Genomic DNA, 27296 nt, shown 5'->3' on the forward strand with positions numbered 1-27296 from the left:
GGGGTTTCACCATGTTGGCCAGGATGGTCTTGAACTCCTGACCTCAAGCAATCCACCTGCCTTGGCCTCCCAAAGTGCTGGGATTACAGGCTTGAGCCACTGTGCCCGGCCCTATTAGGCCATCTTTTAATGTACAAAGGACCATCACTTCATAAATCTGCAGTGTGTTCATGGATGTATCCTCAGGAATCCCAGGCCACCTGGGAAGCAGTGATGTCCACACTGGCAAGGCCAGCCCCCTGTCCTGCCCAAGGGTAGGCCTGCCCCGGACATGGCTCAGGCTACCAGGTAAACCTCTGGTTAAAATTGAGATACAAGTGCCACCGTCACTCTCAGAACACGGACTGCCCCTCTGAGCTTCCCCAAAACCAGGACTAAAAGGAACAAATGAACTTCTGCAGGTGACAAGGACAAGGACAACTAGGCTGGAAAGTCACGGAGAGGGGAGGGAGGAATGCGTGCCCGCAAAAGGCTCTTCTTTCCCAAGGAAATGAGCTCATCCTAAGGAACGCACACGGAGGGAGCTCTGCCCAAATGTTCAAACAACATTCGCATCAAAATTAGAAAGGGGAGGGTTTGGTTTGGGTGCAGAGAGATTTGCATGTGAAATTCTACAAAATTGCCAGACTACTTTGGAAACTATTTTTTGCCATGGAAACAAAGCCCATCTGTACAGGGTTTGTGCTTGGATTTAGTTATCTTTAAATATAATGAACCTGGCTCCCATTCCTTTTATATAAGTAGGGGAGTGAGGAGGAGGGGAGTCCAGGTTTTTATTTTTAGAGGCAGGAGTAAGTCGACATCGCGGCAGGGCTGTGTGCTCCCCCTGCACAGCGACGTGGGGCTCACTGCAGCAGCAGCGAGGACAGGAGGAGACAGAGCTGTAGGGAGCCGGCGTCTGTAGAAGAGTGATGCTGCAGGATGGGGACACGCGTCTGTCCAGGGAGGGAGAATGCGCCGAAGCCGCGCACTGGCACTAACGCTCCCTGCCTGGGCTGCGGTGGCCCTAAGCCAGCAGGTGTTGGTGGAGTCACACGGGGTCCCACCCCAAGGCTCCTTCTCCGTGGCACTTGGATGCCTGCCACATAACAGATCTCCCATAAATTATCCTATTTCCCGTGCGCCTGGCTGCCCCATAGAGTGCGGGGACTGCGTGTGGCTTTTGTCTTCCTGGCCCCGCTCCCTCTCCTCTCCCCTTCTCCCCGCTGGCCACCAGTCCCGTGGTGCCTATCCCTACACAGCCTCGCCTTCCCACAGCAGGCAGCCTGTTCCCAAAAATGGTCCTTCCAGCTTTATCCTTGTACTACCCAACCCTGTGGGGTCTTCGAGAAGCAACCCATCTGCTCCCTCCTCTGATTCCCTCAAGGGTCACAGAACCTGCTGCTCTGAGCAGCTCACCTCCGAAGCTGCTGTGAGGCTGGGCCAACGTGTCTCATATTCAGGTGAGCCTCCCTACAAAAATGCCACCATCTAAAAGTCTGATCTCAGAGAGAAATTAATTTGGAGGTGATCATTCTCGTTTTAAAGAGGTCCCTTGCTTCCAGGTTCCAGCAAGCTCGCCAGCAGCCCTGAGGATTTCTCAAAGTACGGTCGCTGTGGCCCCAGCCTCGGAACCACGCAGAGAGTAGGTTAAAAATGAGGCTTCCAGGCCACACTGCACAGTCCCACGGAGTCAGAATCTAGCAATGCTAGAACCAGGCTCACCACTCCCCAGGGATTTTTATCCACACTGACCTCTGACAGTCAGTTTACAAAACCCAGCTGACGTGCAACTGCTTGGGGACACATTTGTTGTATAAAACAAGTTCCGCCTTTGCGAGGTAACCCCTGGCTGGGAATTGTTACCCACTTCCCATCCCACTCCTGGGCCCTGAATAGTGTGATTACAGGGCAGGAAACATGTGTGAAAGTGAGGCGTGATTTCTGAGGTAAAAATAGCAACAGAACGCAAAACCCTTGGGCTGCTGTGGAAACCCCCCTCCCTGAGGGACTGGAAGGTAGCAGGTGACCTGCTCTCCAGGGGTGGCTGGGGAGACGGGCCGGCCTTACCCAGGCAGGGCTGTGCGGGGAGCCGCCCCGGGGAAGCAGCAGCTTGACGATGTCCAGGTTGTTGTGATGGACGGCCACGTGCAGGGGGGTCAGGCCATTCTGCAGGGGACAAAGACAAAAGAGGCCAGCTGTCACTCCCACGGACTTTCTCCCAGGGCTCCCTTTAGGCATGGGAGCACCTATTTTATACAGTAAAATCCTGTTTAAAATCCTTCCCAGGCCAGTCTTAACTTGGAGTCATGACAAAATGTCATCAGCAGGACCCAGAGCTCTGTGGGAACGGGGGGGACATGGGCAGTGAGATCAATACACTTGCCCAGAGAAGGCCATCGGGTCTTTCTAAAAGGATAAGGCCTTTGACAGAAAGGCCAGTCTTTCCAAAGGCCATTCTCTCTCGATGGCTACCCATGGAAATATAAACAGGCCAGGTGCAGTGGCTCGCACCTGTAATCCCAGAGCTATGGAAGGCTGAAGAGGGAAGATCACCTGAGCCCAGAGTTTGAGACTAGCCTAGGCAACATAGTGAGACCCTGTCTCTATAATTTTTTTTTAAGTTAGCCGGGCATGGTGGCACCTGCTTGTAGTCCCAGCTACTCAGGAGACTGATACCCGAGGATGGCTTGAGCCCAGGAGTCAAAATTGTAATGAGCCGTGATGGCACCACTGCACTCCAGCCTGGGCAACAGAGCGAGACCCTGTCTAAAAAAAAAAAAAAAAAAAAAAAAAAATGGACAACACAGACAAGAGATGGAATCTGCAAGTGCTGAAGTCCATCCTCTGTCCTTGCCTCTAACCTGAGAGCTGCAGGGGAGGGCGGGGTTCAAACTCACTTTTCCCGCAGCATTCGGGTGTGCGTCCCGCTCCAGCAGCAGTTCTGCCACTCGCACCTTCCCATACTTGGCCGCCACGTGCAGAGGGGTAAATCCTTTCTGAGGAGAAACACAGGCTGTCAGGACCTCGGGGCCCCAGGGCTGTCCTCCCTGGAGAAAGGGCCCATGGCAAAGGAGGCTGCACCTCCGCTGGCATGGAGAGGCCAATGAAAGCAAAGGCACAGCCATTTTTGAGCCCTCCGGGAGGCCGAAGACCTCAGGAGTTGGCAGGCATTCCTGCACTTGCTGGCAAGAGGGTCTCAACCACCTCACAGTGGTAGTTGATTGCTGGCTAGCTGAGGGCAGGGTATGAGTCTTAACCCTTCTCATATCCCCAGAACCTGTCTGTGACTTGCCCAAAGCAGGTTTCGACTAATAATTGTGCCATGATAAATGTATGAAGGCTGGCTGGGTGTGTGAGAAGCTGTGGTTGACCTCCCGTTTTGGGGAAGGATGGAGACACATCGGGCTTGCAGGTGGTGGCCAGCCTTGAGTATGACGACCCTTCCAGCTGCTTGCAGCACCATTGAGGTGGCAAAGAGAACCAGATGGGAATTCCCCTCCGAGCTCCAGGCCTGGCTGAGTGAGCCTGTTGCTTCCTTAGACCGCGACGGGGGAGGCTGTACCTTGGTCATGCAGGCCTGGGATGCTTCCTTTTCCAAAAGGGCCAGGACTGTTTCCACGTGGCCCTCACGGGCTGCAATGTGCAGGGGGGTGTGCCCGGCGGTGGTGGCCAGGTTGGGGTTGGCATTATTTTCCAGCAGGAGCTTCACCATGTTTGTGTGGCCGATGCGAGCTGCACAGTGAAGTGGGGTCTGGTCATCCTGGACCCCGAAGGGAAAACAAAGAAGAAGAAACGCTGATGTTACCAAATCCAACTTTTCATCTTACAGAGAAGCAAGGCAGGGCCCAGAGAGGGCAAGTGACCTTCTCAAGGTCACACAGCTAAGGAGATGAAGAGTCAGGATTCAAATCAAGTCTCTGAGTTAGAGGAACCAATATGCTGTATCCTATTGAATCCTTACAACAGCTCTTCAAGTGAGCTGTGATTTCTACCTAATTTCCCAAAGGCCCAGCCCTCCCATCTATAAAATGGGAATAATAACATCTACTTGCTAGGGTTCAGCTGGGATCAAGCGGATAATGTACACGGTTTCTGCGTTTGGTGCATAAGAGGCACACAGAGCAGTGTGGCTGCTCATCCGTCTCCCACATCCTTTCTGAGTGGATGCGCTTGGCTTTCTGCTTGAACTCTACTTTGATTTTCTCTGTGCTGGGGTCAGGGGAGTCTCAACTGCTGACAGAGAATGAGGACTTTTCCACCCACGCCCCCCCACTTCCTGTTTCTGAATGCTGCTGTCGGGCTGCCTGGGCCAGGTCTCATGGGGCCCAGCTGGAGGCTTCCCTCGAGGGCCCCAAACACAAATCACAGGCCTGACTCTAAGGAGAACCCATCGTGGCCTGTGGTTTGGAAGCCTGCTGTTGGCCAAGTGAGCAACTGGCAAACTCCACAGCTCTTCTCACTGTTTACAGTAAGGGGGAGCTCTCCAGTTTTAGATCAAGTAATTCTTGCCTGATTTTCACTGGCAATGCTTTCTTCAAAAGGTTGCCCCCCTCCTTATATGGCAACTGTCATCGTTAGCCCAGGACATACTCAGGCCAGCCACGCACCTTGGACTTTCCTTATTTTAAAGAAATGTGGCTCTCATGCAAAAATATCCCTGGTCTTCTCAAACCCCCTGCAAAGCCGAATCTGAGCACTCAGAGAGACCTGATCGGGATGAAAAGTGATCCCCAGGCCACAGCACTGCAGCCCCACCTGGAATGAGGATGGGTTCTCTGCACAGTGCTGGAACTGCTCACATCTGAAACCCTTCCCTTCCTGCCTTCACTACTCACCTTGGCCTTGGCATTGACTTTGGCTTTGTTCTGGAGTAAATATTTGGCCACTTCCGTGTGCCCGGCTCTGGCTGCCATATGTAGCGGGGTCTCCACTTTCTATAAAATAACAAAATTATAGAACTGTTCATACATGCCTGCTGTCCAAAACAGCACACACAGAGCTAGGAAGTGTAGCCTGGAGTGGCTTGGTGGGTTTTTGTCCAAGAGGCAGAGTTGCCCCAGCAGGCAGCTCTTTAGCCTGGTGTGTGTGCATGTGTGCATGCGCATGTATGTATGTGTGTGTGTGCACATGCGTGCAGGTGCATGTGTGTATGTGAGTTTATGTGTGTGTCTGTGTATTCTAGGTACACTTAAAAGTAAACCCCAGAGCTAATGAATATTCAAAAATGTAAATTGTATTCTCAGTGAACACTTATAGACATTCCAAAATTATTGTCCAAAACAAAACCTCCAAGGTTTACGGATGTATGAGAAATTTAATCCAGAAAGTCAGTACACAGTGACATCCTCCCCCAGTCTGAAGCGTTGGCTATTCTGGGAATTGTAGCTCTGTCCCCAGAGAGTAGGCCTGGGAGCACTGGTGAAAGCTGCCCTCTGGGCTCTTGGTCTAGAGGAGCAAGCCCCTGCCTGCCTGAGGGCTTACCACGTTGGAGACGTTGGGCGACGCCCTCTGCTGCAGGAGGTTCTTCACGATGGGAAGGTGCCCCATGAAGGAGGCCACGTGGAGAGGTGTCAGGCCAGACTGAAACAGACAAAGGCGGAGTCAGATAAGTGAGAGTCTTTCCGCTCCCCTGAAGAAGAGAGAACCTGACGGTATCTAATGCTTTCACAAATGGTTTTCCAAGAAAAGGGAGCTATATGAGGTGGGTTTGCTTCCAAGAAAATGGTTGGAGAAAAAAATTACTGTGGGCAAGTCGTGCCCACTCTTACAACTTGCAAAAATTGTGTCTGATCTTGGAAAGCTCTGTGAGACTTGACTCATGTTCCCTTGTCTTAGTCACCCCTGATTCATTCCTTCCAGCAGTCCAGACTTGCAGACACACACACCCCTGCAGCCACACAAAGCTACAAAGAGCGACTCTTGGAGAAGGTGGGTCGGGGGAGACCAGAGGCCTGCCCCCAGGCTCCTCTGCAGTCTCTCCTACCTCGGTGACCGCGTCGATCGAGGCTCCCGTCTTCAGCAGCAGCTCCATGACACGGACGTGGTTCTTTTTGCAGGCGATGTGTAAGGGGGTAAAGCCGTTCTGCAGCCCACACAAAGGGAGACAGACAAGCAGGAGCTTACACACGGGCACAAGGAACACCCAGAAGACCACCTGGCTGCTCTAAAAGGCAGCTGCTGCCCAGGCCACCACCAGCCCATAGACCAATCAATGAATTAATGCCAATTGATTAGTCTTATAATGTCAATTAATGAAAATCATGTAAGAGACAGGTGGCTCTCACTTGATGCACTAGATATGTTCCTGAACATGTTGTTTATAAACCTTTTTAAAAAATTTGTTCATATTTTGGATGCACTAAAAGATCCTGCCATTTAAAGCCCCCTAAGGGTAAATTTACAATAAAAGAGTACTTTTGTGAAGCAAATCATGTTCCCTCTTCCCTGAAACCACTGATCATTTTTAGTGAAATGGATTTCTGCTCTAAAGTGTGATGTACTCTGAATGTAAACTCTGAAGGGCAGAAATGTGTATTTGTTTTTGTCTGTTTTTTTCAATGCTTTACCCATTAAGGCAGTGGTTCTCAAACATGGGAGGTGGGTGGGGGGGGTATCGTTTGCACCTCATCCCCAAAACATGTGGCAATGTCTGGGGACATTTTTTATTGTCAACCAGGAAAGGAGAGCTATGAGTGCCTAGTGGGTAGAGGCCAGGGATGCTGCTAAACATCCTACAACACACAAGACCACAAATATCGACCCCAAATGTCAATAGTCCTGAGGCTGGGAAATCCCAACTCCCCTATGACAGTATGTGGAGTGCGGGTGCTGCTCAGTGAAAGCTTTTTTGAGCGAGTGAGTGAATGAATGAATGAATGAATGAGCCATCCTTGCCATCCCTGGAGGATATCCTGCCCCTCAGTTCTGCTGCCTTGAGAAGAGGCAGAGAGGAGATGTAGTTGCGGGCATGCTTAGTGCAAAGCTACAGCCCTGCTGGATCCCCAGACTCCCTGGGAGCCCCATCCTGGGAAGGAGGCAGAGGAACCACAGGAGGGATTTGCTCTGGGCCTGAGCTTCCCTTTACAAGAGTGCCATGAGAACTGCAAGCCCCTCTGTGGATGAAGGATGCTCAGCTCTGGCCATCTCACTCATCCGCAAAGCAGCTCAGAAAGACACGCAGCCTCTAAGGAATCACTCAGCTCCAGGCCTGGCTCCACTGGAGAGATGCCCCAAGCCCGCACACCTACCATGCAGGATGCTTCCTGAGTCCGGTCTCCTGGGTCCAAACTCACCCCTGACCTCAGCCTGGTCACCAGGGGCAGGGGTCGATACCCAGCTGGGTGTGCAGTGGAGGGTGCAGGAGGGGTGCACACCAGGACCCCACCGTCCAGTGCTGTCACACCCCACTGCTCAGACCTCAAATCCGGGGAGCTCTGGGCACCTGCTGCCCTTCCCACAGGCCCAGCCATGCCTCTCTGGTCCTGCCCCCAGCCTGCCCTGCCACTCTGTACCTTCTCCAGCAGCCCCCCCCCACTCACCAGGGCTCTGGAGTTGGGTTTGGCCCCTTTATCCAGAAGGACCTTGGCCACCCTGTGGTGTCCACAGTGGGCAGCCACGTGGAGCGGGGTCAGGTGGTCCAGGGTGATATCATCTATCTCTGCGTCGTATTGCAACAGGAGCCGGACACAGTCGAGGTGGTCTCCCTGAGCCGCCATGTGAATTGGGGACAGGCCATTCTGGGTAAAGAGGAAAACACAAGCAATCACAAAGTCTTCTGGGGACCGAGCATGGAGATTCAGGATGATTCCAACGTCACTTCCTACTTCTTCCCTACACAATGCTTCCACAAGGCTCTGGAGGGAGCTTGGCTCACCCTGGCCTCCACGCTCCTGCCGGTCTCTGACCACAGACATTCTCCTTTCCACCTGGCCAAACCTTCAAAGCCATGTCCAGCAGACCCACTTCTTCCAGAAAGCCTTCCCTGACCACCCTAGACTCCTGTCGGCTTTCCTTATCTGCACCATGCGCTCAGACCTTATTCTCATATTTGCCCAATTATATTCATAGCTAACTTTTTAGGGGAGTGTCTCTTTTCTCTTTACTTATACGCCTCTTAAGATCAGTGACTTAGCCTAATATTTCTCCTTAGATGCCCTACAGTGCCCAGTACATGCATGTAACACACATCATGGTCCTTAAATTATGTGATTTTGAATGAATGAATGAATGAATGATGATAAAACAGAACTTGGATCTAAATCCCTCTGTTCCTTGTCCCTATCAAATGCAGTTCAGTTAAAGAAAATTCTGTTAAGGATACTCATTCTCAAATAGCAATTTGTTTAAAAAACATAAAAGAGAGAGGAGACTCATTCATTCATTCAGACATTAATTCAACATATATTTATCAAGTGATTAATGTGCACCTGGTATGGGTTAAGCTCTGGGGAAACAGAAGAGAACAGACATAACCCCTGGCCAAGGAAGCTTGTAGACAGACATGGTGTTGTCTTTCAGTGCCCTGAAGTGGGATGATCAAAGCACAGAGGTGTGCACAAACAGATGGCGTCACTGATGAAGGAGGGGCACTGGGAGGGAGGAGGTGAGGCCTTAGCTAGGACTTGAAAGGAGCTGAATGGAGGTTCACCAGGAGGACCAAAGGGGAAGAACATCCTAGTGAAGGGAGCAGCGTGTGCAACATCACAGAGGCAGCTACCCTAGGGGAACCCAGGGGCCTCCATGCAGTTCGATAGTCTGGGGCAAGGTGATTGCAAGCATGGAGCCGGGCTGGAGAGGAGGCTGGAGCTGCGCCAAGAAGGGCTAGGAGCTCAGGACCTGGGACTTCAGCTTTTAGAAAGTGGAAAGGAGAGGATTTTCATCAAGGAAGATGCAAATCAGGTTCCATGACAGCAGATGTTAGTGTTACAGGCTGAATTAGGTCCCACAAAATTCACATGCTGCAATCTTAACCCCCAGGACCTCAGAATGTGACCTTGTTTGGAAACAGGATCTCTGGGGATATAATAAGCTAAAATGAGGTCATTAGCATGACTTCTAATCTATGACTGGCGTCCTTAGAAACAGGGAGATTTGGACACCTGCACAGCAGGAAAATGTCACAAGAAGATGAAGGCAGAGGTCAGCATGATGCTCTATAAGCCAAGGAAACCAAAGATTGTGCCCAAACCACCAGAAGCTCGGGGAGAGACCTGGAAAAGATGCTCCCTCACAGCCTCAGAAGGAATCAACGCTGCCAGGCACTGTAGCTCACCCCTGTAACTCCAGCACTTTGGGAAGCCAAGGTGGGCAGATCACTCCAAGGTGGAGTTCGAGACCAGCCTGGCTAACATGGTGAATCCCTATCTCTACTAAAAATACAAAAATAGGCCAGGCATGGTGGCAGGTGCCTGCAATCCCAGCTACTCGGGAAGCTGAGGCACGAGAATCGATTGAACCTGTGAGGCGGAGGTTGCAGTGAGTGGAGATCACACTGCTGCACTCCAGCCTCGGTGACTGAGTGAGACTTCATCTCAAAAAAAAAAAAAAAAAAAAAAAAAGAACCAACCCTGCTGACACCTTGATCTTGACCCTCCAGCCTCTGGAAGTGTGAGACAGTAAGTTTCTGTTGTTTAAGCCACTCAGCGTGTGGTTCTTTGTTAAGGTGGACTGAGCTAACTCAGTTAGTTACACTTGCATTTCAGAAAGGTCATACCATAGATACCAATTGAAAAGTCACATATTCTCAGTAAGGAATTTTCATAAACATTCTTTTCAGCCCCATTCTAATGATCTGGATAATAAAACAAAAAATCTTAACTTCTGGCCATGTATTATGTTTAAATACAGCACTCCTGGAAAAATGTTGGGAATTTCCTAATAATTTAACTGATAGTAGCAATTCTACTTTCATTTAGCTGAGGAGTTTTACTTTTAGATATGCTTTTGAAGACATTATCTCACATGGTCATCCCAACAATCCTAGGAGAGAGGGTGGGGGCTCTCCAGATGAGGAAACTGAAACACAGAGAGGGGAAGACACACGTTCATAGTCACACAGCAAATCAGCCAAGGATGGAGGGTCAAATGAGAAACTGCTTTAGTAGAGGACACCTTCATGCAACAGCAACACAGACACATGCAAGAACCAGTGTGGGGACGATGAATCATGACCCAAATTAACGACAGCTCTACAGAACAGAACATGATAATGTGTCGGAAATAATCAGCTTTCACTGTATGGTCTGAGCCATCATTTTATGACAGAACTGCTCGTGGGAAACCTCCTGGGTAGCCGTGAGTGGGCCTGGCTTCTGCCTTGCTCTGCTCTGACACAGCTCAATTCACGGGGCAGAGGACCCAGAGCAGGCTCAGGCGGCACTGTGTGGCTGACAGCTTTCACCCCTTGAAGACTCGAGTCCTTATGTTAGAACCACATAACGGGCCTTTTCTCTGGCCCGTAATGGAGCCTGAGAAGAACGGTGTTCTTTTCTTTTTAACTTCGCTCCAGTCTGGCCCAGGCTCTGAAGACTTCTCAGAGTACTTAGTGCCTGTCTTTTCTGGAGCTAGGAAGAGAGACATAGGGATTGATCTAGAGCAGTAGTAGGCGAACTATACGACCTATGGGTCAAATCTGCCCTGCCACCAGTGTTTGTCAATAACGTTTTATTGGAACACGGGCCCTAGTTTGCATATTGCCTATGGCTGCTTTTTTGCTACGTTGGCAGTGTTGAATCATTGCAACAGGGACCACGGCCTGCAAAGCCTAAAATTGTCTAATACCTGGTCCTTTAGATAAAAAGTTTGCCGACCCTGATCTAGTTAGGAATTAGAGCTACACTGAGTGCTTCCTATGTGAAAGGCCTTGTAATAAATGTCAAAGGTGCTATCTCATTTAGTAGTATTAGCATCTCTGTTTTACAGAAATAGGATTTGATGCCAGGTCTGTTGGACCTGGAGCCCTGCCTAGAAAATGCGCCTCACAGGAAGGAAGCACACACCTTGGTTTTGGCTTGGATTGGCGCCCCGTGGTCCAGCAGGATCTCTGAGATTCGCACGTGCCCATTTCGAGCTGCACAGTGGAGAGGTGTCAATTCGTCCTTTAAAAGACAGAGTCAAAAACAGAAAGCCCAAAAGGCAGCTATCAGAGGCCATTTGGAGAGAAGACTGCCTATGGCATCATCCCAGCCCACGCAAGTGCTGACGTTTCCTCAAGCACCAGCTCGACCTCAGCACACTTTTACTATTGCCTCCCGCTGCACACAGCACTGCCCAGAATACTGCTGCAGGCGGCTCCAGGAGGCTGGTGGTGCATCCCTAACTAGGTCACCAAGGGCCCGCTGCTCTGGGTGAGGCTCGTGAGGGGGGAACTCCCTCCCCCTGCCTGGCTACGGCGCCTGCTGGCACCCACCTTGGTCTTGGTTTCTATCTGGGCTCCCCGATCCAGCAGCAGTCGCACCATGATCACGTTGCCCCTGCGGGAGGCGATGTGCAGTGGTGTGATGCCATTCTGAAGGGAGGAAGCAGGACGGTCAGGGTGCGTCATCCTTCCCTGGAATGCAGCTGCTGTGCACCGGCTCCCCTTGTCCCCAATCCCCAGCCCCCAGCCCTGCAACGGCGTTGTCAGGGCATTTCTGGCCTAAGACGTTTTAAAACCTGAAAGGACCTGCCAACAGGATCGGTCATCCCACCACACCAGCCAAGCCCACGCCTCCCAGAGTCAACATAACAGACTGCAGGAAAGTCAGTTATTTGGAAATCACTCTCTGCCCTCCAGGTTTCCCACTTCTAGGATGGGCAAATGGAGTTTAGGGTTTTCTCAAGACAAAGCAGTTGGAAACTGGGTGGTGGATGATCAGAAACCTGCCAGCAAGGAGCCCGACCAGACAGCAGGGCTGTTTAACCCACAGGCACTTCTGCCACTGGGATGAAACCCATGGTGCCAAGGCAGGAGCAACTGCCAGCCCCAAGCCCCTGGACAGTGAGGGCGCACCTGCCCCAGGGTTACCTGTGGCGTGAAATTGACGCTGGCTCCCCTGTTGAGGAGCAACTGGGCCACGTTGAGGTTTTCGTAGTGAGCCGCAATGTGCAGGGGCGTGAATCCCGTCTGGGGCACAACAGAGGGGGAGAAACTTGTCATATGTGATTTACTTCTATCTCAGAATCAGCCCTGGGATGCAGGAAACTCAGGCAGGGCAACAGGACTTTACAGAAAAAGGAGATTTTGATGGGTGGGAACATGTGGTGAGGGGGTCAAGAGAGGCTCTATGGCACAGTGTATTCAAAAGCTGGGTGTCCGCCCTGAGCAATCCAAATTATATGTTAACCTCAGACTCTGTGGGCCAGTTCATCAGAGTGATCACTGACAAAGAGATCTTTATTCATGAATGAAAGTGTGATGGGGCCATGGTCTTTTTTCCCCCCTATTTAGACAGGGTCTCACTGTATTGCCCAGGCTGGAGTGCAGTGTGATGTGATCACAGCTCACTTCAGCCTCGACCTCCTAGGCTCAAGCAATCTTCCCACCGCAGCCTCCCCAGTAGCTGGGACTACGGGCAAACACCATCATGTCCAGCTAATTTTAAGAAAAAATTTTTAGAGGCGAGGTCTCACTATGTTGTCCAGGCTGGTCTCCAATTCCTGGGTTCAAACCATCCTCCCGTCTCAGCCTCCGTCCATTGTCATCATTCTGTTCCAGAGCCTCAAGCCAGGCCTAACCCCACCCAGGTGTTTTCCAGACAAAACCCGGTGGATCTGGGGCCGGTGGAAGAGGGGAGGGGCGGGGTGCAGGAGGGGACTGTGAATAACTCCAGTAAATCCATTTCCACTAAAAGAAAACCAGCAGCCTCAGCCTACAGACAGCAGATCAGCAGTGCCTCCGAACACAGGAAAGTGTGCCCAGGTGACTGCAGGGCCCCAGACCCCCTTTCTCCACACTCCGGCCCCTGCACGCCTCCTCCCTCCACTACTCGGCAGCCGGGGAGGAGAGATGAAGGAACATCAGGAAGGCCGCCTCCTGGGGTTCCAGGGTGACCCGCCCTGCCCGCCTGGACACATTTCCAGATGACCTGGAGCAACAGGAACCACTCCCGCTGCTCGCCAAGAGCACGTTTCTGGGCATCTGCCAGGGATTTAGAGCGGGGCTGTCCAGGGGCCCCTCTGCGTCCTGGGGTGGGGGCGCTCAGTGCGCACTGCCGGCCCTGCACGCTCGGGTCTCCTGCTTGGGAAGTCGCTGGGCGTGCGCGGTGCCCCCTGAGCCCATGGGCGTCCGCGGCCCAAGGCTCCTCCCTCCTCCTCGCCCTCACCTTGGAAAGCACGTCCGGGTTGGGGTCGTTCTGCAGCAGCACCGCAGCCGTGCGCGTGTCGTCGTTGCGGGCCGCGATGTGCAGGGCCGGGAGGCGCACCTTTCCCTTGGTGCCGTAGTTGATGAGGTGCGCGACGACGTTCTCGTGGCCCTGCTGCAGGGCCACCGCCAGAGGCGTGAAGCCGTCCTGGCCAGAGGAGGAAAACGCTTTGCTCTGACTCGTCTGACGCCGGCCGCCCTTCACACAGGACACACCCTTGCCCCTGGGGCTTATGCTCCCAGCAGCCCCAGCCTCCCTCCACCAAAGCCCTCTTCATCCGCCAAGGTCAGCCTAAATGCCACCTCCTCCCTGAAGCCCTTCCTGCCTCCACTTCCTTTCTCTGCAATCTCAGAGAGCCTGCCGAATTTTTCTTTAGCATTAATTTAGTTTTCCTTTATAATTTGCTTCCAGTTTGACTTGTTTTAAGAAACTTTTGACTGCTCAGATTCTTTGCCGTCTCCCTTTCTCACCCCATCTGCTAGTGCCAGGATAGCGCCTTGACAGGGCAGAACATTACTAACACCGACCAAAGGCCAGAGTCCACACCAGGCCCTGAGAATTCAATTGTGAGCTACTATTATTATTATTATTATTATTATTATCTTTTTGAGATATTATTATTTTATTTTTGAGACACGGTCTCGCTCTGTCACTCAGGTTGGAGTATAGTGGTGCAATCATGGCTCACTGCAGCCTTAACCTCTTGGGCTCAAGTGATCCTCCCACTTCAGCCTCCCAGGTAGCTAGGACTAAGGCACACACCACCACACCCAGCTAATTTTCTTTTTCTGTAGAGACGGGGTCTTGCTGTGTTGCCCAGGCTGGTCTTAAATTCCTGGCCTCAAGTGATCCTCCCACCTCAGCCTCCCACCTCAGCCTCCCAAAGCAGTTGGATTATAGGCATGAGCCACTGCGCTTGGCCATGAGCTACTATTATTAATTCCGTCAGTTGTGGACATACTAAGGGGCACAGGACCCCAGGAACTGATAAAACGGAATGACAACAAAGTCATGTCATTGAGCCATCCAAAGTTAAGAGTCAAGAGACTCCTTGGCTCTATCTAGTCCAATTTCATCATTTCACCAATGACAAGACTCAGGACCACAGCTAATGAGACTTGTCCAAGGGTGCATGGTGGTTTTGTGGCAAGAGCCTTTCTCATTAAGGCCCAATGCAAACTTGCCAACCATACACATGCATGCTTTGCCTGCCCCCTCCAGTCACAAGTATTGGCCATAGCGGGAATGACACCCTCAAGTGTGACGTCGTTTCTTTGGTAGGTGTCTGGGCCTTCTTCAAGACCATGACTTTGTCATTAGTCCCTTGCAGAACCTGACAGCACCCTGGATTAGTGCAGTGACCTGAAGGTCATCCATCATGACATGGATGCGCCCTAAGCCACATCCCAGGTAGGTGTCACTTGAAGAAAGGTTGTACACCTGGGAGACTTCCGGTGGTGACAACATTTTTCCAAGGTACTTACTTCCGTGGCTACGTTCTGGTTAGCCCCATTTTCCAGTAAAAACTTAACCACCTCCAAGTGGTTCTCTTGTGCTGCCATGTACAGGGGTGTAAAACCTTTCTGTAAACCAAGAGAGGACATTATTAGCATCCACCCACAATGTAAGAAAGGCCGACGCCAGCACAACGTCCTCTCACCTGGAGGACAGCGCTCTCTTCATTCCATTTCCTCCCACCTGACCCCTCCTAAGGAAACTCATTGTCAAGGTGACTGGCGTCCTGGGATTATTACAAAAGGCCACTGAGGCTGTGCCTCCCCTTGCCACCGTAGGTCAGTCTCTTCGGCTCACATACTCCTCATTGATTTCATCAGTGCTGCACCCCACGCCTCCTTCCTCCAGTCCTCAGTTTCTCTCTCCACCTGGGCTGTAACTGGACATACTATTTGGCTTAGGTCCACAACAGTTCAACCCCGTCATGCTTAGGACGTACGGTCTATGCATGAGAAATAATAAAGGACGCCTTCACCACTGCTCAGAGACATGCTCCTGAGAAATCTAGGCCCTGCCCCACAGTAGTGTGTGTGTTAACACGGCTGCCAATGGACCCACGAGGGAGCAGGAAAGAGGAACCATGTGTGGAAAGGCAACATCCTCTAGTCCAGACCAGAGAGCCATTACCTGTGACTGGGCGTTGACGTTGGCTCCATAGTTGACAAGCTCCCGAACCACCTCATCCTGCCCAGCCAGAGCAGCGATGTGCAGGGCCGTGTTCCCCTTCTGAAACACACGGGGGAAGGGAACAGAGGCGGTTTCTCACTGGGCCTGCTACGGGACCAGCAAAGGTCTGTGGACAGGTGCTTCTTGAGGGATCCGGGGGCTTTCTTCATGGCCAAAAGGGGTAGAGAGGACACACGTGTGTGCTTGACCCCTTGCACATCCTGAAATCGTACTGAAAGTACAGGGAGGAAGATCCAGCCTGTTCTCTATGACAAACAATGCTGCAAGAGCCATAAAAAAGAAGGCAATCAGGTCTTCTGTAGCAACTCGGCTGGAACTGGAGGGCAGTATCTTACATGAAGCAACTCAGAAACAGAAAGTCAAATACTGCATGTTCTCACTGGTAAGTATGAGCTATATCATGTGCACACGTAGACATACAGAGGGTGGAGAGACACTGAAGACTCGGAGGGTGGGAGGTGGGGGCAAGGAGAAATTATCCTTTGGGTGGGATGCCCACTCTTCGGGTGATGGCCACACTAACAGCCCAGGCTTCATCTCTACACAATGTATCCATGGAACAAAGCTGCACTCGTACCCCCTCAATCTATAAAAAGAAAAACATTTAAAAAGAAGACCACCAGCACTGGCTGGTGTGATTGGAGTGGCGCAGGAAGAGGGTAGGTGACACTGAGATGTGCGGTTGAAGGAGAGTGTGGCCATGTCAAAGGAATTCCTTTTTTTTTTTATTATGTATCCATAATAATTAAAAATAAAAAGTTTTTATAAAAGAAAAATAATACTGAAAGAAAAAACACCCCCCGCCAATACACAACTTCTGAACATCTAATCTGCTGTGTGGGTGCGGCATCCTGTCCCCAGCAGACAGCGCGTCGGCATCCCTCAGGACACACACTGGAAGGCTTGTCAGTGAGCTGGCCTTCCGCGGACCCGCAGCTCCACTCAGCCTGCAACTCTGCAAGGCAACAAGCCCTCTGAGAGGCCTGGGAGTGCCGGGAAAGGAGGCCAGCAGGTCCCTCAGGCCTACACCTTTGACGCCGTCCCAGGGATACCCACAGACCACAAACTGCAGTGGAGGGGACAAAGAGATGGGAGGCAGGAAAGTGAGGAAAGTATTGGACAGAAAAGGAAAGGGTAAGATCAACTCTATGATGTATATAGGGAAGAGAAGAAAAATCAGAAAATAAATGGGGGGTAATAAATGGAATACAATCTGGTCAAGAAAAATCAAAGAATATGCAACATACTAGTAAGCAAAATGTAATGAGTAAGGGTTCACCAAATCCAAGAGGAGAGAAAAACTGGAGAGAATAAACACTGGAGGAAAACAAGGCACGTAAGTGTTTTAAACTTTGTAAAAGATAAGAACCAATAGCAGAGACTGAGAAATAAGGCAGGTTCTGAGAAAGTGAGTTTTTGTTTTGTTTTGTTTTTAGAATTGGAGGTCTCGCTCTAACACCCAGGCTGGAGCGCAGTGGCACCATCATAACTCACTGCAGCCTCCAACTCCTGGGCTCAAGCGATCCTCCCACCTCAGCCTCCCGAGTAGGTGGGACTAAGGCGTGTGCCACCGTGCCCAGCTAATTTTTAAATTTTTTGTAGAGATGGGCTCTCACTTTGTTGCCCAGGCTGCTCTCCTGTCTTAGCCTTTCAGCACTCTGGGATTACAGGCATGGGCCTGAGAACATGAGTTTAATATTCTCAGGTTTTCTTGTCTGGATTCTTCTTTGATACTTAACAACAATTCACAGACAGGACCAGCAGCCTCCATCTGTTCCCGGGATACCCGCAGCCTTCCAGCCAGGCTCCTGCCAGCCCCCGGGGGTCCTGGACCAGAATGTCGGCACTGCCTCTGGGGGTGGACTCCCCTGGGTGCCCTGCACCTGTACCCCCATTCAGGGAGTTGAGGGGCGGGGGTGGGCAGGCTCCACTCCATGCTTCTGTCAAATAGGGCGAGTGGAGAAAATGAGTCCATGGTCGGACCCATCTGTCCCTGCACTACTTAAGGAGCAGAGATCTCAAACAACCTCATTTTTAGAGTTTAGACAGTATGTAGTTCTTTTTACTAAACTACATAATCATTAACTAATCCATTTCAAGAAACTTAAGAACTGACAAGCAAGGACTTTGGACTCTGACCTTGCCCAGTGGCACCTGTCACCTGGAGGAAAAGCTTCCTCACTGAGATGGAAGGGAGCAGCCCGGGGCCCAGCCGCGTGGCCCCCCAGCCGCTGCTGACCCAGCTTCCCCAGGTCGGGAAGGCAGCCCCATGAGGCCACCCTGGGGGCTGGGAAGCAGCTCAGGTCTGTTTCTTGTATTCTGCCTGGTAATTCAAGCATAAAGCCTGGGGCTGGGCACAGCAGCTCACATTGGTAATCCTGGCACTTTGGGAGGCCAAGGCGGGAGGATTGCTTGAGTCCAGGTGTTCAAGACCAGCCTGGGAAACAGTGAGACCCAGTCTGTCTTTTCTTTTTTTTTTTTTTTTAAAGGCATAAAGCCTGTTTTTGTTTTGTTTTGTTTTGTTTTGTTTTTAAAGGCAGGCACTTCCCATCTGTTGCCTCCTGAAATTGTCTTTTTTATTTCTCCTCTAGTTCTATTTGATGAAGAAAAAGGTTTTTCCTCAAGTATCCATTGGAGAATAAATGCCAGATATGAAAGTCTGGAAGCTCATTAATAATTTTTCATAGAAGTCCAAAGAGCCTCCATTGAGAGGCTTGGCACCTGCTGTACCAAATGGAGCAGCACTGCTGGCACCAGAAACTTTTCTAGACACCAGGACGCTGAGCTCCAAGTGGCATCTTCTGGGCTCCCATGGAAAAGAAGGAGGCGTCCTGGGTCCATTCATTCACTGGCCACATGCTTCCTGGGCATAAGAATAGAAGGCCTGGGCCAACATGGAGGCACAGAGGCCATGGAGACATCAAGAGGCTCACGTCAAAGGTTTCTTTCCATCTGACCCTTCCTGCCTGAAGTCCAATGATATGAGAGCTTTCCTTACCCCACGAGGAGGGGAAGACCCCCCTGTTTTGGGGAGCTCATCAGTGGTGGAAACTTGGCTATGGATCTTGGTTCAGGCCAGCTGGGCCAAGGGCAGCATAAGTGAGGAATAAGAACACAGGGAAAATTCTGGAAGTGGACCTCCTTTCCCCTAGCTACACACACACACACATTATGAGGCTCAAGAAGGCCCCTGGCCTAAGTTGTGGGAGTCACAGGAAAAGGGATTTGTGAGCCTCTATTTTCTCTGCCCCTCCCTCAACATGAAAGAACATGGCCTCAAAGGAGCAGGAAAAATTACTTAGCTATATTTTGCTCCACGAACACCCAATTTCTCTATTTTCAGGGGCTCACAGAGCTCAGAGCAGGGAGGATGGTTGCATGGGTGCTGATTGAATGCAAGTGGAAGGGGGAGAGGGACTCCAAATGAGAGAGCAGGCTTTTTTCCAGTGGAGATGAAAGCTGTCCCCATTCATTAACAGCTTAGGTGCTGAGCTCCAGTCTCTAAGAGCTGGAGATAGGAGGATGGGGAGAGAATGCATTTGTTTTATGCTTTTAAAATTTCTAAGTACATTTTAGGAATCTAAATTGGTTTTGGTTTTTATTCTTTTTCTTTTTTTTCTTTTTTTTCATCTTTCTGCTGCCTGGGAGCCCCATCACAGTCCCCAATCTGTTGTGACTCTTCCCCAGCCCACGGTTTCAGTTCCACCTTTTCTTCCCCCTCTCTCTGGATGGTATTCCAAAGCCACGTTGGCTTAGAAAATTTCTAAAAATAAAAAAGACACACCAAGTGTTCACTTGCAAAATCACAACCTGGGGAGGAGATTCGGAAATAGTCGAAGCGCTGAAGCCTCGTCTTTCCGCAGCCCTTGAAGGCACGCCAGGGCAGGCGCCGCTCCGGCACACGCGGGGCAGGTCAGATGGCACACAGCTCACAGCCAGGTACGTGGGAGTGTGCAGAGAAAATAATCTCACCCTTCATCCACACAAGAAGCAGGGTGGGAACAATTGGAATTTGATGTAGAATTTGGGAAAAAAAATACTCCATATCCAGTCAGAAAGAGCAACTCAGTTTATTTTACCCATAAGTGCAATAAGATCTTTTCACATTCAGGAAATGACATGAAAATTACAGAATTTTACCTCGAGAGATGATTCTACCTTCATAATATTTTGGTAGTTCACTTCATAACCATAAATTATATCTGTTCTCTACATATTGTTCTTCTATGTTCTCTGCTTGAGAGGCGGCAAACTGTTTGCTGCATGGAACTGAAATTGAGGTTGTGTGTGAGACCACGTGTAATATATACCAAAAGGAAAATAAGAGGCTAGGGGGAAAGAACTCCAGAAGAAAAACATGGGAAAGGAACAGAGGAGGGAAGAGAAAAGAAAACAATAACTGGGGAGACAGTACTTGAGTTAGCAAACGGAGATGATTTTTTGTTTCGTTTTATTTATTTATTTTTGAGAGGGAGTCTGTCTCTGTCACCCAGGCTGGAGTGCAATGGCGCGATCTCGGCTCACCGCAACCTCCGCCTCCTGGGTTCAAGCGATTCTCCTGCCTCAGCCTCCCGAGTAGCTGGGATTACAAGGCCTGTGCCACCACGCCTGGGTAATTTTTGTATGTTTAGTAAAGATGGGGTTTCGCCATGTTGGCTGGGCTGGTTTCGAACTCCTGACCGCAGGTGATCTCCCCTCCTCGGCCTCCCAAAGTGCTGGGATTACAGGTATGAGCCACCACGTCCAGCCTCGCTTCGTTTTAGTTATTTATTTATTTATTTATTTATTTATTTTTGAGATGGAGTCTCGCTCTGTCACCCAGGCTAGAGTGCAGTGGTGCAGTCATGGCTCACTGCAACCTCCGCCTCCGCTTGAGGCAGGGTTCAAGCGATTCTCCTGCCTCAGTCTCCTGAGTAGCTGGGATTACAGGCGCCCGCCACCACGCCCGGCTAATTTCTGTATTTTTAGGAGAGACGGGGTTTCACCATGTTGGCCAGGCTGGTCTCAAACTCCTGACCTCAAGTGATCCTCCCGCCTCAGCCTCCCAAAGTGCTGGGATTACAGGCGTGAGCCACCGCGCCCAGCCTGTTTCGTTTTATTTTTAATTGCTGGCTGCATCATGTTTGATAAATAAGATGCGTGTCAGGTAAAAAATGAAACTTATTTTGCAATCTATAGATGTATCAATTTCATGACTCTGGGATTTCGAAGTTGAGTCACTGGTATTTATCATCTACTGAAATGGAGTGAAGTACGTTACTGAGGATGCCTGGCATCGCTCCATGCCAAACGCCTCCTCGTGAAAGAGAATGCTGTTCCAGATCATTAGTGAGGAGAGGAAATCAGTTTGGGGCTGAACAAGGAAGACTTGCTGGAGAAGGAGAAATGAAAGAGATCTGGATTCTTTTCTACAACCCTCACTAACAACATGGTCACTAGTATTTATTGATTCCTTACTATGGGAATCAGTAATCAATTAATATATCCAATAATCAATAAATATATCCAATAAGCAGTAAATACATCCATCCAATAAATACATCCAGGCATTTGATGTATGCCATCTCACTTAATTTTCATACCAACCCTGCAACTAAGTATTATAATCTCCATTTTACAGACAAAGAAGCTGAGGCTTCACAGTGGCCAAGTAACTCGTCCCAGGTCACAGAGTGTGAAGTACGTCTGCTGAGATTCGACTCCAGGCACCTGATTGGCGCTTCCAGAGCCCTTGGACACTGAGTTAGAGTCAAGGACCCTGAGAAAGTATAAAGCCACCAGGAAAGGGCTCTATTTTTAGATATGTAACCTAGTGATGAGGATAAAGGCCCACTGAATCTTTCTGGAAATGGGATCTGTTTCAGGCAGCTTCAGGGATTCAGAGAACTAAAAAGTGATTGGAAGGATAAGAGAAATTGAGATGCATGCCTGAGTTCTCTCATGAAGGACTGGTTTCTAAGGAAGGACTCACAAACTTGAATTTTCAATGCAAAGCTACCCCACTCCCTGTGAGACATACCTTGGTTGTTGTTTCTAGAATGATTTCTTTGTGCAGAAGTTCAACCACCATTTTCACATGGCCTTCCTTAGAGGCCAGATGCAAGCCATTCAACCCATTCTGTAAAGAGCAGAGAGGCGAGAAGGGCATGGTTAGTCAAACGGTGCTTTCTGCAGGTCCCAGTGGGGGCCCAGGCCCCTTCCCAGCCCTGAGGTGTTCACAGCACTGGAGGGAAGGAGTGGAGTGTGTCTAGAGGTTGGAAGGGGCACAGGGCAGGGCCACCCAGCCTCCCCTTCACGCCTCAGGTCACAACAGAGCAGAGGTGGAAGGGAAAGGCAAGAACTGGCCCGCCACTCCCAGATGTGAATTACGCAGGAAGCTCTCACAACACCAATGGTGACCTTGAAATTCAGGTCGAGGCCAGGCTTTGGGCAGCCCACTTAATTAAAATGATGTAGCTTCAACCCCTGGTTAATTTTCACAGCAGTGACCAGGAAAAGCAAAGTGGTAACACCAGTGCATCCTCAATGCTTGCAGAAATAGACATGTTTGGTAAGATGTTAAACTTTGAAGCAAGGTCATATGAGAAATGAATACCACCAACCACCTAGCTGTAAGATTTCCCCAGTAGAAAAATCAGTATTAAAATAGCCCCTCTGGCCCAGTACAGTGGCTTACACCTGTAGTCCCAGCACTTTGGAAGGCTGAAGCAGGCTGGTTGCTTGAGCCCAGGATTTTGAGACCAGCCTGGGCAACATGATGAAACCCTATCTCTACAAAAGAAAAAAAAAAAAAAAACCCACAGAAGTAGCCAGGTGTGGTAGTGTGTGCCTATAGTCCCCGCTACTCAGGGGGCTGAGGTGGGAGAATCACCTGAGCCCAGGAGTTTGAGGCTACAGTGAGCTGATATCCTGCTACTGCCCTCCAGCCTGGGTGACAGGGCCAGACCCTGTCTCAAAAATAAAAATAAAACATAAAACATAAAATAGCCCCTTTGCCATACCACCATTTCAAAGGTGACCAAAGAAGGCTGCCTGACAGTTAAGCTTTAGGAAAAGCAAAAAACAAACAAACAAACAAAACACATTTTCCTTGCCCAACCCTTAGCCCACAAGAGCAGAGCCAATTAAAATTTAACCAATTAAAGTTCCAGCTGCATCTGGTGAAGCTTCCACTGTGCTGTATGGAAGGCAGCCAAGTTCGAGTTTTATTTATCACCCTCATGCTTCCTGCTTTTCTGATCCGTGCCCTGAAAGGTCTTGAAACTTTCCGGCAAAAGCTGACATCAAGGAGTACTACTCGGAGCCACAAATAAGTCTGACAACATGAAGGAGCAAAATACCAATTCCGACGGATGAGTCGATCTTGGCTCCGTACAGAAAATGATTTTAGTCAGTGAGCAAACTCCACCCCCTGCTTTTTTATTTTGTTCCTGTCCTCCTCCTTCCTCGTCAGCAATTTTCCCCTCCTCTCCTCCTCCTCCTCCTCCTGGCCTCCCGTTTTGATTAATTCTGTTCTATTGCGTTCCTTTCCAGGGGAGGCCTCAGAGCCACTCAGGCTCCGGCTCATGAAACAGATCCTCGCCACCTAGACGGAGGGCTTGGTTTCTGCAGGTGTGATGTGCAGGGCCCCTGACTCACGTCCCCAAATATCTCGGCAGCCCCACCCTGCGTTCCTCGAATTCCAGCTCTCCCATTGTGTCAGGGCATCATTTTCTTGTTCAGACACAAGTATTCTACCTGGGAGTAGGAGTGCATTAGCCCATTCACATATTAGGCAAATTGCTTTGCCATAACTAGCAGAGGAAAGTCACCCAAAGTCATGATAGGAGAATGGAAGGGGTCCAACGCTTCTTTTATGTGGGGACCTTGGATGGAGCAAATATAACAGATGCCTCGGATGTTAAAGAAGTGAGAAGGGGGGCTGCAAAGGGAACATTACCTACCTCCTATTTAGGTCAGGGCAGCCCTGCACCCCTGCCTATCAGCACAGCCAGCCTCGCCAGAGTGTGTGTGTAGGGGAGAGGGGGTGGTTCACCAAATATCTCCTCATGCAAACGCCTGAAAATGACCACTGGTCATTAGGATTCCCTCCTCTTGCAGATTCTGCACACCATTCAGTGAAGGGTCCAAAGCTGTGTGGATTCTTCTCACCCAGTGTGAATGAGTTTATCAGAGAAAGCTAGGTCAGAGCCAGTCTGGGTAATAGAGAGGGAGAAAGTGCCTGAGGGCCAGATGGGAATCCAGGAGAAGGGGAGAGAGCACTGGGCAGGCAGAAACCAATTCCCCTGCCCTCGATTTGCAAGACAAATTCGCTGCAAAGCAATTTGTCGAGTGACCAGTGCGCTGAGAGCCTGGAGCCACTCTTGCTTCTGCATCTTGCAACTCTTTTCTGGGGTGGGTCGGCAGGAAGTAGTCCCTGCTCCTTCTCAGAGCAGGGCGAGCTTTTTCAGGCAGCACACAGCATTTCTGCAAGTGCTTTCAATCCAGCGGCAGCCTTATCTAGAAGCTTCCTGGTGCTGACAGCGGATGCCCTGTGATTGCTTGGGAACTGGGGTGGTGTTTGTGGCTGTCGGCATGGCTGGAGTGACAGCCCGGCAGCTGCCGCGGGCCGCTTACTGCGGGAAGCTGACTCGCAGCGGCAGCCTGCCTTGCCTCGATGCTGACGGCTGGGGTTTTGGTGCTTACTTGGGCAGCGCAGTCGCTCTGATGAGCATTTGTGGGTCCTGAATGCATCAAAGCCGCAAAACCAGCAAGCCTGGAAAGAAATAGCTAATGTTTGCCGCTAATGCTCTGGGACGGCCGGCCCCTGCTGTTTGAGGCCAATGTCAGGATTTCAATCCGGAGGGATTCTAGATAGGCTGTCTGACCAGAGAATGCAGGACTCGAAAGGGATATTAGAAGTCCCTGAACTCCACCCTTTCATCTGCAGCTGAGGAAGTCGAGGCCCAGAGTAGTCAAACGATTGGCAGAGGACACGCAGCGTCTCCAGGGCACAGCCACACACAGGACCAACCTGGATTTCCCAGAAAAAAGGAGGTTTGGTTTTCTTCCCCCTAAAAACTACTGTGGTAACTGGCTGGGCATGGTGGCTCACATCTGTAATCCCAGCACTTTGGGAACTGAAGCAGCCGGATCACTTGAGGGCAGGAGTTCGAGACCAGCCTGGCCAGCATGGAGAAACTCTGTCTCTACTAAAAATACAACAATTAGCCGGGCGTGGTGACACGCATCTGTAGTCCCAGCTACTCAGGAGGCTGAGGCAGGAGAATCGTTTGAACCTGGGAGGCCAAGGTTGCAGCAAACAGAGATCACACCACGGAATTCCAGCCTGGGTGACAGAGAGAGACTCTGTCTCAAACAAAACAAAACAAAACAAAACCCAAAATGATGTGTTTCTTTTTATCAGACGATGAAAGCATATCTTTCCTTTTCTGGTCTCCATGAAGCTTAGAGCTAACGAATGGATCTGATTGTGACCTTGGCAATTGATCTCTTTCTTTTTTTTTTTTCTTTTTCTTTCTTTCTTTTTTTTTTTTTTTTTGAGACGGAGTCTTGCTCTGTCGCCCAGGCTGGAGTGCAGTGGCACAATCTCGGCTCACTGCAAGCTCCGCCTCCCAGGTTCACGCCATTCTCCTGCCTCAGCCTCTCGAGTAGCTGGGACTACAGGCGCCCACCACCACGCCCGGTTAATTTTTTGTATTTTTAGTAGAGATGGGGTTTCACCGTCTTAGCCAGGATGGTCTTGATCTCCTGACCTCATGATCCACCTGCCTCAGCCTCCCAAAGTGTTGGGATTACAGGCGTGAGCCACCGTGCCCGGCCCCAGAGCAATTGATCTCTAGGATTTTATTCATCGCTCTGATCTGCAGAAAACTCCCTTTCTTCCCTTCCTGGGTCCCGTGTCTCCCTCACAAAGGGCAGAGAGTAAGACCCTCGCCATGCAAGGGGCCGCCTGAGTAGACCTGCCTCTCGCGGAGCTGTACTCTCCCCCCATCCCAGATCCTGGCTCAGCGACCTCCTTCTTCTTTATGATTTTTAAAAAATGTTTTTTCACTTTATTGTAGATTTGTCTTTAACACAGTCACCCTAAATCACTTCCAAGTCTATTACTGTGGGGATCTGAATCCACTGTTCTCAGCAGGGCCACTGAATCAAACCCCACTGGGCACAGTTAATGAGAGAGACGCAAGATGGCCCGGGAATGCAATGCCTGTAAAAACCACATGGGGACGGGGCTGAGGAAGCACTTGTCTCAGCCACAGGTGTGGACACTGTTGCCATCAAACGCTGAGCAATTACTTAACCCAACTCAACAAATATTTATTGAGAACCTAGTCTGTGTCTGGCTCTGTGCTAGAAATGAATCAAACACAAACTGTTTCCCTTGAAGAACTCAGTTTTGTAGGGAACACGGATGCATAAAAAATAAATGCAAAATCATGTGAAAAAGGCCCTAAACAGCATGTAAAGGGGTAGAGGTGGCACAGAGGAGAAAGGAGTTGCTCTGTCAAGAAGGCCCAGAAAGCTTCACAGAGGACTTTTCAAGGCAGAGGTGCCCACCTGCACAAAGACAGAGTTGCAAGTTCATTAACAGCAAGATGAGAAGTGTGTCTGAGTTCAGATTCTAAACCCATAAGCTAAAATATGCTCCCAGCTCTCTCAACAAGTGCCCTCCTCTTTCTTTCCCGAAGCATTTGGATACAAGAGATGCACAAACATCCAGATCCCAGCAGCACCTCTCCTCCAGCAATTGGTCTTAGTATGTAGATGGCTGCGTCTACCTACCTAAGGGGTAGTGACAGCCACAAGTCACCACCATCTAGCAGCGCAAGTTGCTGAACACCTGTAAACAAACCTCCTGCACACACACACAAAGGAGCTTGTACAGCTGTCTTATTAAATGCATAATTAGTTTATGCAGGAGACCCCTTCTGATATCCAAAGGAGCATTTTGTGGATAAATACCATATTTAATACTTCCTTTTACTTTAAGCAGATTTTTCATTGCTCAAATGAGAAGGAGGAGGAGGAGTGCAAATTATGTGAGCTATTTGTTCTTAGCTGTAAGTATGGACAGAGATGAACTGTAATTTACCACCTCTTCAAAACTGAGAATCATGTTTTACTTTAGCTAAATCAAGTTTAAGTTAGCTTGGTTGCTAAAGGTAAAAGGCAGCTTGCTGAGGCTTTGAATCTTTTCGGCGACTCCATCTCACCTTCACAGCCACTTTTCTTGAAGCCAAACGGCAGACTGTTAAAGAAGATTGGGGGTGTGGATAAATCACATATTTCTTCCCTCAAATAACAGGGTGTAGAAGATAAGCAAAAAGGAAGCAGAATAATATAAGAGTAAATGATTTCACTAAATTAGAAGCTGGGGAGAAAAGCAATAACTACTTGTGGCCATTTTTTAACCATATGGCTTTCCCTGGAGGAAAACACCAGTTCGCTAGAGTCCTTTTCCTACAGATACTGCCTTCTGGAGCTCCAATTACATGCGTTTTAGACCAGTTGATGTTGTCCCATAGCTCTTGGCTACTCTGTTTTGGTTTGTTTTTTCCCCTTCTTTTCTCTCTTTTCTTTCAATTTGAATTATTTCTATTGACTTATCCTCAAGTTCTTTAATTCTCTCCTCAGTTATGTTCAGTCTACTGATGAACCTGTTGAATAAATTCTTCATTTCTGAGAAAGTGTCTTTTGTTTTCAGCATTTCATTGGACTTTTTCTTATAGTTTTCATCTCTCTGCTGAAAATTTCCATCTACTCATGAAT

The 27296-nt window shown here is 49.8% G+C and overlaps 1 protein-coding gene across 5 annotated transcripts in view; it reads right to left on the reverse strand.

Annotated features, from left to right (window-relative positions):
• The window catches only part of ANK1 (ankyrin 1), a 242735-nt gene that overhangs the window by 59769 nt on the left and 155670 nt on the right, over nucleotides 1-27296 (reverse strand). For all 5 annotated transcript variants that reach the window (XM_058433668.1, XM_058433669.1, XM_032144332.2 and 2 more), the window contains 14 exons: nucleotides 21544-21642; nucleotides 15465-15563; nucleotides 14807-14905; nucleotides 13284-13469; nucleotides 11987-12085; nucleotides 11390-11488; nucleotides 10980-11078; nucleotides 7521-7718; nucleotides 5966-6064; nucleotides 5464-5562; nucleotides 4818-4916; nucleotides 3545-3742; nucleotides 2880-2978; nucleotides 2050-2148 (listed from right to left, as the gene is read on the reverse strand). In XM_058433668.1, coding sequence (XP_058289651.1) covers nucleotides 2050-2148; nucleotides 2880-2978; nucleotides 3545-3742; nucleotides 4818-4916; nucleotides 5464-5562; nucleotides 5966-6064; nucleotides 7521-7718; nucleotides 10980-11078; nucleotides 11390-11488; nucleotides 11987-12085; nucleotides 13284-13469; nucleotides 14807-14905; nucleotides 15465-15563; nucleotides 21544-21642 — 1671 coding nt within the window. The remainder of the gene's footprint in view (nucleotides 1-2049; nucleotides 2149-2879; nucleotides 2979-3544; nucleotides 3743-4817; nucleotides 4917-5463; nucleotides 5563-5965; nucleotides 6065-7520; nucleotides 7719-10979; nucleotides 11079-11389; nucleotides 11489-11986; nucleotides 12086-13283; nucleotides 13470-14806; nucleotides 14906-15464; nucleotides 15564-21543; nucleotides 21643-27296) is intronic.

Source organism: Hylobates moloch, unplaced genomic scaffold (genome assembly GCF_009828535.3).
Source record: "Hylobates moloch isolate HMO894 unplaced genomic scaffold, HMol_V3 SCAFFOLD_22, whole genome shotgun sequence".
NCBI lineage: Eukaryota > Metazoa > Chordata > Mammalia > Primates > Hylobatidae > Hylobates > Hylobates moloch.